Raw genomic sequence first — 14,563 nt, forward strand, 5'->3', positions numbered from 1 at the left:
CAGTCATCAATTCCTTCAACAATGGATTCTAGGTTCAGTGATATCCAACCAAGACTGAGATGAAAAGAGAAATATAGAATACCTAAGGATCAATAATAGTTTTGATCGGATTAGTTGCAAAATAAATTCTGATTCAAGATGACAATGAACAGTCTGGATTGAGTATTTGAGATTCCATCTCTTTTGAAATCTGTTCCAGATAATATACATATATAGGTTCACGTTCAATGGCAAACTTTTTGGCAAAACATTTTTCAAAACATGAGTTAGAAGTTTTGGAATGGGCTGATTTTTGGTGAAGATGATCTCTACAGTGAGGAGATCATCATCACCAAAAATCAGCCCATTCCAAAACTTCTAACTCATGTTTTAAAAAATGTTTTGCCAAAAAGTTGGCCATTGAACACACTACCCATATATATATATATATATATATATATATTCTACTATAATAACAACAACATTTCCCCTAAGATTTGAGGTCACCTAAACGAAAATGTTCCTCCATTCCACTTTGTCCAAAGCCAAGTCTCCATCTACGTTCCTTTGGGTCTTCCTCCCACTCTTTTACGGGCTTCCGCTTCAATATTTCTTCTAATTGGTATTGTAATCGGCCATCATTTGACAAGGATCCAATCCAATAACCTCTCGAAATTTGATTATTTTGGACCCGTTCCAGATCTACACCAATTCTATCGGATACAATTCGTCAACCACTCACCTTACTTCATCCAAGCTTACAAAGTAGAGTGAAGAAACATACTTTGTACATCCAATGCTACTATTACATTATTTAATGTTTATATATTTGCATGGCATAATGTAATACAATTATTTTTATTTTTAAAATAGGAGTTATTTTTTTAATTTTTAATTTTTTGAGAGTAAACTCGATTACCGCTGATCATTAACCTTGCTGTGATGGAAAACAAGTATGTCTTTCAGGCCATCCGATGAACAATTCAGTCTCCACCTCCCGAATTTGACCATCTTCACTGTTCAGCGCAAATTCGATTTCCATGTCAGCATTCTGTCTGCGTGGCACACTTTCTATCTGCTGTAGCATTGTTTTATCTCCAGGTCTCACCCCACACTGAAATACATCCAACATTAATGCATAATCTCTTTAAAAACTAAGATTGCAAAAACTTGACATGCCTTTACGATTATAATGAGAGAGGGTAAGTATTTGTTATGGAAATCCATATTAATTAATATTTTCAATTATAAAAATAACCTTGGATAGATCCATAAATGCATGGAAATAATATTGGGCGTTTTACTAAAATGATTGAATATTTAGCACAACTCATATACCATCTTTTGTAAAATTATATACATTTTCTTTTAACAAACATTAAAGTTGGATAAACGAATTTTGTTCCATCAGATGGAATTCTGTTTGTAAGTCGGATGGCTAATCTTATGTTCATTCCAATTGATGGCCAACTTGTCCATCGATTTTCTTTCTTGGTATAAATATCATTTTATGTAATTTTCAAAAAAAAAAAAAAAAAATGATGACTCTGTTCAATTCTGCTTAAAAATTCTCAACATAAGAAGACGTAACAGAAATGATAGACAAAAAGTGAGGAATTTTACCTTCTCACATAACACTGCATTTTCCTGCAAAAGGATTTTCTCCTGAAATTAACCAAAATAAAAAATAAAATAAAATTTGTTAGGCAACCTAATAAGGGCAAAGCATCACATGAGTAAATCTCTAAACTAAATGCTCTACCAAAAGTAATATTAGGGCATAATTAGTTTAATATGAAACTGTTTACCTTTTGTTTTAGTTGCTCAATCTTCTCATTAAATAACTGAGCCTAAGGTAAAGGAAGCATCAAAGTAAGTAAAAAATATCTGTTAATGTATCTTTTAAGAGTACTTTTTGCAATCTCAAGAATGTGAGGTTTACGACATACCTTTTTAACCCTGATGTTTCTTAGGCTTTTTTCTAATTGGCACTCCATCTGTGTTAATTCATCTCTAGAACATGACCCCAAATCTTCTCCAAGAAGCTTCCTAATAGAACCCAATTTCAAAGATTAAATGAAAACCCTGTGGCATTGAGAACAAAAATAATAAATAGCAGCATCAGTGCAATGGTATCAAACTAGTCTTTACTGTTTTGACGCTTCAAGAACCTCAATCTTCTTAGCCATGTTCCCAGCTTGGTACCTCAGGTGCTGCACACGGAAGCATATCGTTTGAGAAAATCAGGATCACGTGTGTGTGTGTGTGTGTGAGTGAGTCAGAGAGAGAGGTTCATGCATGGTTATTGATGAAATTGTACCATTGGATGATATAATCAATTTGATGTAAAATTTAGAAAGAATGAAACCAAATGAAGCCTATTGATTGATGTAAAATTGCAAAAAAAGGTGATATGAATGCGAGTTTAAATCTCAGCTCCTAACTTGGAAACTATTGATACATAAATATATAATGGAAGATAATCTAATATTTATCTTAATCTTCATGAGAACATGATCTGGTGCATCTATGTATATTTTATTACATTTATACTACTTTCTATTTCAATGGGAAGTTCTTGAAAATGAATAGAATGAACTGTAAAGAAACAAAATCATATTGTTCCCGCTACAACCTGTTGATCCTAAGAGTTACTCATTTAGAAAGTCTAAATATACATAAGAAAAGGAAATTTTCTGACATATGGAGTTTCTTATTATTTAACTGGAATAATGGAATTCCCTGATGTAATGGAATTATTGTTTCATATCATCCACAGACAAGCAAACAAGCAAGATATCTCCCATTTTATTTGTCTTAATGTAAAAAGTATGCCCATAAGAGCTTTTAGCCAAACCATTTTCTAGGAAGAATTTATCAATTCTATTATTGCAAACCCATGGAGCTTGTTTCAAACAATAAAAGACCATGTTTAATTTATCAACCTTTTTTTATCTTGTCCTTTATTAACATAGCCCAAAGGTTGTTCACCATATGTTTCCTCTTCAACATGTCCATTCAAGAATGTCAATTTCACATCCATTTGATAAATCTTCCATTCATTTGTGTTGCAATAGAAATAATAACTCAATGATTTCTAAATGAGAGTTAGGACAGGTGCCTCTTCATGTAGGAATACCAACATCTGTTGATATTTCTTTGAGAAGACAATGGTGGTCTTTGGATCAACTGTCGCATACTCCGCTGTGTAAACAGGCCTTGGTTCTGTAGACACCTCAACGACTTCTCTGGCATGATAGACTTATGTCTTTTGTTGCTCTTCTTGGCCATAGACTCCCTCTCGCTCCCATCTATAACATTGATCACATAAGCTAGTGTGTGTGTTGGTGTGCAGGAGGGGAAACAGGAGCTACTAACTAGGGGTGTAACTTGTTTCAGTTTGGGGTCAAATTGGAACTGAACTGACATAGGTCAGTTCCACTAAACAAGAACCAGAACCGAAATACCAATAAAACCAAACCGAACTAAGGTTGGTTCGGTTCTATATGTTGCCAATATCCCATAAACGTGCTTGGAAACAACAATTATTAATGAAAAATAAATAATAGTCATGAAATTTATGTCCTAACTAGATTAGTGGATAATCATTAATCTATGTCTTAACTCCTAAAATAATTCATAAAAAATTAATATATATATATATATATATATATATATATATATATATATATATATATATTTATTTCTTATACAAGGGTTTGGTTCTTGGGTTGGAACGCTTCTATACAAGCCTTGAACCGAAAACTGAATTGAATTGATTGGTTCTCCATTTTCTCAGCCCAGAACTGAACTGCAACTTGTTCTAAACTGAACCAAACCAATCTAAAGCTATCGATTTGGTTTGATTCTCACTTTGAACAGGACCAAGTTGCACCCCTGCCGCTAATCCTCTTCTTTATGCTAAGACCTCTTATTGCGCCACTACCACAAATTGCCTCAACCCCCCTTCATCCATTAGATATTGGATAAAATGCTTCATAGCAGAACATCCATTGGTGGGGTAGCATTTGATTTCATGGTAGGCACAATAAGGTTCTGTATCTCTATCTTTATAGGATACCATTGGTCCTCTGAAGAATGGCTCACCTTCGATCTTCAATGGCACCTCCTCCAGTGTTACTGTGAGAGGTGTGAAGACCCTGCCCCTCTCCCTTTACCAACTCCTTTGGGTCGAGTACCACCTTGCTGCTGAGAGCCCTCTTCCTCTTGACCATGCTTAGTATCCTTCCCATACTTCTTTCCTTGAGCCGTTTCCTACTTCTCGAAGGCTCCCTACTTGCTCCCTGATCTCTGCTGGTTGTTTACTAAGTTGATAACTTGCACTCCATTGACCAAGTCAGCTCTCATCACTTCCTCTAGCTTTATATATTTCTCCACTCTAATGTAGGGATCATTGAATTTCACATGAGGATTCTTCACTAAAGAAATGTGCACCGGCATCCCAGAGAGAACTACACTTTGGAACACTGTCACAACCGTCTTTCCCTCTAACTCCTCCACTTCGAGTGCTTCTACTTTAAATTAGGATGGATAGTCCTTTTTGGGCTCCCCCCTTCTTTCTGACGCATGTTGAGCAGGGACTTAAATTGTTACTGCCTCCAACCTAAAATAACCAATTTTGGACGAATAACTTTTTATTTTTATTTTCAAAATTCGTAGAATTTCATCTTCTACAACCTTGAAGCATTGGATCATGTTTTTGGATGCCAAGAAGTGAGCCCAAGGACCCTTACTAAGGGTGAAATTCTTACTAAGGCTAGGGGGACTCGACAATTTTCACATTAGGCTATCAAATCCAGGACTGAACCATAAAGAACTTTGCTGCTTGAAGTGCATCACGTGCTCCATGAGGTCAGAAGTCCCATCAAACATGTTAAACTTTGGGATGATGGAAGTTCTTGGGGATCCAAGTGCTCTTGGGGATTTCACACCCTGTAATCTGCTTTGAGAAAGAAGTCTTAAACCTCCTCAAGACAGCATTAGCAACGCTCCTTGTATTTTGCTTTTCTTATTTACTTTTTCATCGGGCCTATCACTACTTCATCGTCTTTGCAACAGATAGTGACGAACTGATGGTATGGAGAGGTCACTCCCTAGTCATCCTCAGTAGGGCCAAAGAATCATGCAGTATGGCTCCTCTCTTCTAAGATTCTGCCTGAGCTTCCTTTCCTAGAACTATCATTTTATCTTGAGGGGCATGAACTTGAAACTCTAGTGCCCTTGATCCATTCTGCAAACCAAACTTTCATTCTTTGTCCGTAGTGCTTTTCTTGTCTGTCTATACGATATTGCATATAGCCCAGGATGTCTTGAATATCTAACTCTTATTTTCCTTGAGGGGCATGAGCTCTTTTTTCAATATTTTCTTCTCCACCATTAATATTACATTCGTTTATTCTTCCTACATCTATGTTTGGAAGATCTCCTTGGTATTGGGATTTATCTCTTTTGCTTGAAGTTGCTATTTGGTTTTGAGGCAATTGTTACAGATTGAAGGTTAGTATAAAAACTAAAGTGGAGAAAGAACTTCCATAGTGCTATATTTATTCGATAACTAAATGGCCTTTCAAATAGGCAATACATAAAAACTAATAATCTGAAAAATAGGAACTGACTTTTGACCACTAACACACGATCTGCATAAACAAAATAAATTAACAAAATACCTAAAAACCAGGACAACCCAATAACTTCTAAAAACGCTACAAATTATTTTGGCAGATTCAACAATCCCTCCCTTAAACTGATATTTTCAAACACTCAGTTTACTCTATACCAGCAATGAGACACCTCTTCAAACTGAATCGTCTGAAGTGCAAACACCAAGTAGTTTTCTGAGCTTCACAAACGACACAATCTTGAGGGATTTAGTGAATATATGAGCAACCTGATCTTCACTCCTGCAATAGATGAGATCAATTACTCCATTATTTGTGAGATCTCTTAAGAAATGAACCTTCACATCAATATGCTTGCTTCTACCGTGTAGAACTAGACTCTTGGAAAGTTTAATCGCTGAATTGTTGTCACAGTAAACTGTCGTTGCTCCCTATTGTTTGAAGTGCAGCTCTTCAAGTAATTTCTTCAACCAAATAGCTTGTTAGGCACATGAAGTTGTAGCAACAAATTCAGCTTCCGTGGTTGATAAAGTGACAATGGACTGCTTCTTTGATGACCATGAAACAACCCTTGAACCCAAGATAAAGACATACCTCGAAGTGCTTTTCCTGTCATCTCGATCACCAGCATAATCACTGTCTGTAAAACCCATTAAATCTGACTTTCTTCTTTTCTTGTAGAGCAGCCCAAAATCAGCAGTACCTTGCAAATAATGAAAAATTCTCTTGGCAGCTAGAAGATGCATCTCTGTTGGGTTCTCCATATATTATATTAGGTCTTGTTGTAGACAAATACATCAAGCTTCCCACAATTTGCTTGTAAAGAGTGTTGTCCACCTTCTTTCTTTCAGGATCCTTCAAAAGCTTCAAACCACACTCAGTAGGTGTAGTGATAGCATTGCAATTCTTGATTCAAAACCTGTCGAAGAACTCTTGCACATACTTCTTTTGTGAAATAAAAATTCCAGCATCAGATTCTTTAACTTCTATACCCATAAAATAATGCATTAATCCAAGATCAGTCATTTCAAACTCAACCAACATAGATTGTTTAAATTTCTTGATCATGGCACTATCATTACCTGTGTAGATTAAATCATCTACATATAAACAAACTATGAGCATTTTTCCTCCATCTCCCATCTTTGTAAAAAGTGTACGTTCATATGGACATTTCTTAAAGCCCCCTTAGAGAAATAGACATCTATACGACTATACCAAGCTCTCGGAGCTTGTTTGAGTCCATATAGTGCATTTTTTAATTTATACAACTTATGCTCATCTCCAATCATAACATATCCAGGAGATTGATTGTTCTTCCAAATATCCATGTAAGAATGCAGATTTCAGGTCCAATTGGAAGATAGGCCATGAGTTTTGAGCTGCTAGTGCAATCACTAATTTGATCGTGTCATGTCATGCGACTGGTGCAAAAACCTCTTTGTAGTCAATGCCAAATTTTTTCTTGTAACCCTTAGCCACCAAACGCGCCTTGTATTTCTCAACTTCACCGTTCTCCTTCAATTTTGTTTTGTACACCCACTTCACCCCAATGGTCTTTTGCCCTTTTGGAAGTTCCGTCAATTCCCAAGTGTTGTTGATTTCGATGGCCACAATTTTAGCATCCATAGCCTTCCGCCACGTTGATTCTTTAACAACCACTTCAAAGGTAGTAGGATTACAATCTGAAAACAAAGCAAAATGTGTAAGTGGATCCTTCGATTGGTCAATTCCGATCACTTCATAGTCCGACTTCCATGTTGGCCTCTTTAAAACACGATGAAAACGTGAATCAATTGATGCTTCAACTTGTTCGTCAAATTCTAGTGTTGCTAGTGTGATTTCAAAGGCTATATAATCTTCATTTTGATGATTCCGAAGAGTATTAGCTACTGAAACCTACGTTTGCTAGGGCTGCTTTGTTTTCTCAACATTTTTTTCATCAAAGCTTGCTGGAATTTGTTCTCCAACATCATTTTTGTTCTACGACCAACTTTGATTTTCATTAAAAATGTCTCGACTAATAACAATTTTCTTAGTGTTAGGATTGTAAAGGTTATAAGCTTTTGATTGATTACTAACACCAAGAAAAATGCATTTCTCTCCCTTGTCATCAAGTTTTTTTTCTCTCTAGTCTAGAATGTGTGTATATGCAATGTACCAAAAAAATTTAAATGATCAAGAGATGGCATTCGTCCACTCCAAGATTCTTCTAGAGTCATATTTTGAACTGAAAAAGTAGGACTCCGATTCAAAATATGAGTACTACAATTTATTGCTTCTAGCAAAAAAGTCTTCAGAACTTTATCGGTTGCTAACATACTTCTCACCATGTTTAGGATTGTTCGATTCTTCCTCTCTAATACACCATTTTACTGAGGTGTATAGGATGTTGTCAATTGCCTTCTAATTTTATGCTTATCACAAAAATTTGCAAATTCCTGTGACATATTCTCCATCATGATCTGTCTGTAGAATTTTAATTGCTTTCCCAATTTCATTATCCACGAGAGCTTTTAAACATTTAAAAGCTGTGAAAGCTTTAGATTTTTCTTGCAAAAAATAGATCCATGTTTTCAAACAATAATCATCAGTAAAAGAAATAAAATATTTCTTTTTTCCATTTGATATTGGGTTTATTGGACCACATATATCAGAATGGATAAACTCCAATGGCGTATCTGCTATCCATGCCTTGTCTTTTGGGAATTGCTCACGATGTTGTTTGCCAACAATACACTCTTCACATATTTTCGAGGAAGGAGGGATAATATGTTTCTTAGAAACGGTCTTCAAACCACTAAAATTCAAATGGCCATAACGCAAGTGCCAAAGCCACATTGAATAATCCATATTAGATTTAAAACAAGACTGGACGCCGTTAATTCGTAGTGGAAATAACCTATTTGGAGTCATCTTAACAAGACAATTATACCTCTTTTAGGATCAGAGATTTCACAAGTGCCTCCTTTGATTGTAGCCACATAATCCTTTTCTTGCAACTATCCCACACTCAACAAATTACTTTTCAAATTAGGAATATAAAAGACATTTGATATAGTTTCAATATTGTCTTCTTTAGTCCTAATTTGAACATCACCATTTCCCATAACAACTACTTTAGAATGATCACCATAAATCACAGTAGTACGAAAATATTAATTTAAATGAGAATAAAATGATTTATTACCACACATGATTGTTGCAACTCGTGTCTAGATACCATATGTTTGGTTCAAGCTTTTCTTTTTTTGACTTGGAATGCCATCAAGAGTGTTTCTTGTTTCTTTTTCTCTGCAAAATTGGATTGCTTTCCTCTGTCGGAATGAAAGTTTGCAATGCATTCAGATTTGTAGTGCCCAAACTTATGAATACGGTAGCACTCAATGTTTGACTTGTCGAACTTTGGTTCATTGGTGAATGAGTGTTGGTGGTAATCATGTCCTTTGCCTCTGCCTTTAGAATCTGCTGTGTAAGAACTTTTGCCTCTTCCTCTTCCTCGTCCAGGGCTTCTACCACAACCTCTATTTTGATACTTTCCATGTTGAAATGTCACCATGAGTCTTCAAAGCTTGTTCCTCAGTTGCACCTGTTGTCATTCTTTGTTCATATAACAACAAGGAACTTTGCAATTCATCAATAGAAAGTGTATCTATATCTTTTGATCCTCGATAAAACAAACAACAAAATTAAATTTTGGTGTCATGGATTGAAGAATCTTTTCAATGATGGTAACATCCTCCATCTTGTCACCATGGATTTGCATTTTGTTGACTATTGCCATTGTTCGGGAAAAATAATTTGTAACCGTTTCTCTTGATTTCATTCGAAGCAATTCAAACTCCGAACAAAGTGCCTGAAGCTACAGCCTCTTTGCTCTTTCTGATCTTTGGTATTTCTTCTTCATCGAATCCCAAATTAGTTTGGATGTGCCTTGCAAAGAATGATTTCCAAGATCGAACGATCGATTGCTTGGAAAAGATAACTCTTTACTTTGAGATCCTTCAACTTCTACTAGTCTGTTCGTGTTGTACCTACTACTAGTTCAACTATTCCAGTTTCAACAATATACCTATACTCCTTAGACCTCAAGAAGTTCTCCATTAGCATGCTCCAATGGTCATAGTGATCATCAAAACGTGGAATTGCTGGTTATACAAAATTTTCAGAGGCCATCGTTCTACTTTATTGTTGATGTACAAAAAAGAAAATAGGTGAAATAGAAAATAAAGTTGTTGTTATATCACTCTTTATTTCAGTTTTTGTTTGGCACTTTCAAGTCTCAACTTTTCTTTTTCTCACTCTCTCTATCCCATTCCTTTTTGGCTCTAATATAACTGTTACAGATTGAAGGTTAGTATAAAAACTAAAGTAGAGAAAGAAAACAAAAGAAATTAACAAAATGCCTAAAAACCAGGACAACATAATAAATTCCAAAAACACTACAAATTATTTTGATTGATTCATCTGCAATGGTACCTTTTGGAAACTTTCTTGCCTTCTCTTCCTTTCGTGCCCCATGATTGGCACCAAAAGATGTATGTAAAAAATCTTACATGGCTCCCAAACTTGTATCTTGATGCCAATCTTCCCTCTAAATCATGCAAAAAGTCGCAGAATTGGGATGGATTTCCCAGTTCAAGACCTGACAATCAAGTTTGTAAAATAAGAGAGAACATGATTGGAAATGAGTCAAAAGCCCTTTACCTTGTTGCTACTACCGCCCTTTATATCTTCTCAACTTACCTTTCTTTCTTGGCTTCTTCCTTCCCATATTCACGGAAATCTTTCTCATAATCTTGTAGTTTTCTCTCAATAGGAAACTTCCTAAAGTTATCCATAATCATTTTGTGTATAATTTTACCTCTAACTATTGGTCCATGTCACTATGGCTAATTACATGCCTACAAAAGATATCTCTCATTTCATTTGTCTTTATGTAAAAAGCCCACAAGATCATTTAACGAAACCCCTTTCTTGGAAGATTATATCAATTCTGGTACTGCTAGCCAATGGAGCTTGTTTCAAATAATAAAAGGCTTTGTGTAATTTATCAATTTTTTCTTGCCCTTTATTAGTATAGCCCAAAGATTGCTCACCATATGTTTTGTGTCCAATAAAAATGCATTCTTCTCCTCCATCAAGTCTTTTCCATCTCTCAATCGACACTTCTACGTAAGCCATACACCCAAATATTTTTAAATTTGAAATCGATTTATGAGACTTTATGAACATGCTATAAAACAAGTAGAGAGTCAATTTATTAAATTAATTGCAAAAGATAAGGGCTCAAGTATATTTTAATTTTTGTTTTTGTTTTTATATTAAGCAGGCATCCCACCAAACTAAGAATTGTCCTATTCTTTCTTGTGGCTACACCATTTTGTTGGGGTGTATATGCTATCATCAGTTGGTGCCAAATTCCATGCTCTTTACACAAAATTTAAAAGCATATGAAGTGTATAACTCACCACTTCTATCTATTCTTTTTTCTTTCACTCATGTCATTATTTCACCAGGATCAAAGATACCACATGCTTTCTCTATTTCTGCCTTCTTCCTTTTTCCAAATAGATAAATCCACTTCTTCGTTTTCTTAGCAAAATTCAACTTGCTCGTCAACATTGTTAGTGGACCAATATCTATGTTTCAAAGTATCACATTGTATCAAAATGTATAGGTTGGTCTCTCTCTCTTATAGAGATTCCGTTGCTTTTTTTTTTTAGTATATATGATTTTGGGTTTTTTTTTTTTTTTTTCAGCATTCTGATACAAACCAAAACATTCCAACACTAATCTGCAGTAATCGATAATTTAACTCCAGAGAGAGAGAGAGAGAGAGATTCAAATGATATCAAGAATCTTTGCAAAAAAGCAATGCAATCTCAGAACAAATATTTCTATCCTTTCAAATATTTGTTTTTTGACAGACAAAGAGTTATAATTTAAGGAATCATTTCAAATGAAATTCAGAAGGAAAAAATCTATGATCTTCAAATTAATATAACATGCATTATCCATTAGGCTAAGAGTATTTGATAGCTTATTGAAAGTTGAAATATTAAGCATACCTTAATGCAATTTGACTTAGTATATTCACATCATATTAGTGTCTAGTAGAGTGCGTATAAACTAGAAAAATGCGTTATAATTAAAATGTAATTGTAAGAGTCATTTGATAACCTAAAACATATTCTCTAATATTTTTTATCATTAAAATATTGATTTTATAAATATTTTGGAATATATCAAAAAAATTCTGAATGTTTCAATTTTTTCCTTGACCAAAATTCGTCCAAAATGATATCTTAAACCTTGCTAACATCCACATTCCGAATTGTATTGAATATTCTTGTAATTATAAAATTGTATATATGAGATTTTGCATACCCTTGATCAGTCGTCAGGCCGTAAAAACCTTCCTCTTCATTGTACTTGTTCTCGTCCTCTTCACCTTTGTGAGAGGGATTTTTCCTCTTTTGCTTTCATTGAAAGCATTTCTCGATACTCTTCCACTTGTCCACAACCAAGTCATATTTGCCTTCTTGTATCATCTAATTCCTCTTTCTTTTATTGCAATGTGAGTTTACTTTGGAATGCATGACCCAAAGTACTTGTCTCCTTTTTCAGTCTTCACAATCTTCCTTCATGGGCTTGTATAGAACCCATAAGTTGATTAAGAGTCATAACCGCCAAATCTTTTGATTCTTCACTGATTACAATAATAATAATATTTTTGACCCCAAGAATGTAGCATCTTTGTATCATGCGAAATATCACTTCAGCCTTCTCAGTTCTCCCCTAATTTTATTTGTTTTGCTACTATCATCACTCTTAAGAAATATCTTTCATTTATGATGCTTCAAAATCTGCTCCTAAGGTTAAGAGATGTATCTTCTTTACGTTCTCTATTCTTTTGAATGCATTTTGAAGTGACTCCCATGGTTGTTTGGAGGTTGTTGCCAACACAATTATTTCAAATGTTGCTTCATCGACACCTTGATGTATGAGGAAGGGATCCTTCTTGTCTTTCTTCTATGAGAAAATCCTTTTGATTTTGAGATAAAAATGACTTATTGTGGAGTTCATGGTTATAAGTATACTTTTTCTACAAGCTCCCAAGCATCTTGAGAGCCAAGCAAAGCCTTCATTTTAATATACAAATTTTCATAGTTCGCCTTTGTGATTCGAGGATTTTGGGACTAAAAAAAATTTGAGAAAGCAATGGAGAAGGTTTACAAGTTCTCATACCAATTTGATGGGCTCAAATACATGAACAAGCTTTTTCTTTGAGCCACTTTGATGTACTTAAATACCTCAAAATTTTATTCTTTTTTCATTTCCCTATACCGACAAATGATGCCCTATATATGAATTGACGTGGAGACTTTTCTAGGCCATTTGAAAACCATTCTAGACATTTCTCTAACACTTTGACTAATCATCCAAAAATCATACGAATTTGATTGTCAACATTAGAACTCAAGATAAATTGAGTAACACATTTCCTACATGACAACCTACACATCAGATGCTTCCAAGAATCTCCACAAGCCTAAAATACCCTTAAATTAGGTTTAATCCTTCCACTCAATACAATCACCAATAATGGTAACAAAGACACATTCAACCTAAAGAATTGTACTTGTAAGATGAGCAAGACGAAAGAAGGCCAGTGGGAAAGCTTAACAAGAGAGACGATAAGATTTATTTTAAAAAGATGTCACTACTGAGAGACATCAAAGGGTTGCATTAACTACTGAAAGAACGAGAATTATGCTTTCAAAACTGAAGATTTTTTTTTTGATAAAACTGAAGATTGTGCATGCTTGAATGAAACAGGTCTGTATGTGATGCTACGTAGACTAACATTCCAAGCCCCTACATAGAATACTATTTAAGGCTTGGACCCATAGCTCAGTTGACATATTGCAGTGTAACTATGAGGTAGTGTGCCATAATCCAGCTAACCCATCAAATAGATTTTTCAACGGATGCAATAAATAATCCATTGAAAGCTTATTCATGGTTTTTTTTTTTGGGCGGGGGGAGGACATGGTTATGTAATTGTAGATAAATCTTGGTGGTTGTTGAGGTCATGGGTTCAAGTCCAACAATAACACAACAAAAACAAGGATTAAAAAAAAGAGTGCTACGCAGTTTTATATAACAAGTTTAAGAAAACCAACTTGAACGTTGATGTTAAACATTGATTTTTTAAGTAATGTATATAGCAGTCATAAAAACAAACAATAGATTTTAACAAATATCAAACAGATATTTAGAGGGAAAATTCTTATAACCCAAGGAGGCCTGACCTGCTCATTTTCTTCTATTGCTTCATTGCTGATCTGTATGTCTTTTGTGGATCTTAGGTAGCGTTCTATCGTGTTTTGCATGCTGAAGCATTGCAAAATACAACAAGAAATGATCAACACAAAAATTTTTAAGCACAAAGCCAGCACATTAAAATATGGCATAAAACCAAAAAATTATTGACATGCAAGTCGTAAACATAATTCAATATCACAGCCACAACATTTTAAATTCGTGTCAAAATTTTGATTATTTGGCAGCTAACATTACTGCTAATGAAATTATATACACAGGGAAACAAACATATTTCATACGTAATGGCATTGCTTTCTTTTTAAGAGAACAGACTATTCAATTTTTCTAGATGTTATGTTACATATGTAGGAAAAAATATATATATATATACTTCAATAGACCATACTGATCAGGCATCAAGTCTGAATTAAAGCGATAATGGGCCAAGATCGAATTGGCCAGATCTTTCCAACCTTAGATGTGAGAGTGGTCTAACATGAAAAACAACTTGAGGGCAGGTACGATCAGACTTCTATAGAATAGGTGTATCGGAATCTTCTCAGCTCTATCTAGCCCATTACCCCCACAATATGGCTTGAGATAGGGCATCAAGC

At 34.7% G+C, this 14,563-nt stretch overlaps 1 protein-coding gene across 1 annotated transcript in view; it reads right to left on the reverse strand.

Annotated features, from left to right (window-relative positions):
• Window positions 1–436: 436 nt before the first annotated feature.
• The window catches only part of LOC147393578 (MADS-box protein SOC1-like), a 60,280-nt gene continuing 46,153 nt past the window's right edge, over window positions 437–14,563 (reverse strand). Inside the window, exons 3-8 of the mRNA XM_086455232.1 lie at window positions 13,937–14,018; window positions 2,131–2,192; window positions 1,929–2,028; window positions 1,788–1,829; window positions 1,603–1,644; window positions 437–1,093 (exon numbers count right to left, since the gene is read on the reverse strand). Of these exons, the coding sequence (XP_086311358.1) occupies window positions 908–1,093; window positions 1,603–1,644; window positions 1,788–1,829; window positions 1,929–2,028; window positions 2,131–2,192; window positions 13,937–14,018 (514 nt within the window). The 3' untranslated portion in view covers window positions 437–907. The remainder of the gene's footprint in view (window positions 1,094–1,602; window positions 1,645–1,787; window positions 1,830–1,928; window positions 2,029–2,130; window positions 2,193–13,936; window positions 14,019–14,563) is intronic.

This window comes from Akebia trifoliata, chromosome 10 (assembly GCF_017979445.1).
Source record: "Akebia trifoliata isolate Shusen 1 chromosome 10, ASM1797944v1, whole genome shotgun sequence".
In the NCBI taxonomy this organism is placed as follows: domain Eukaryota; kingdom Viridiplantae; phylum Streptophyta; class Magnoliopsida; order Ranunculales; family Lardizabalaceae; genus Akebia; species Akebia trifoliata.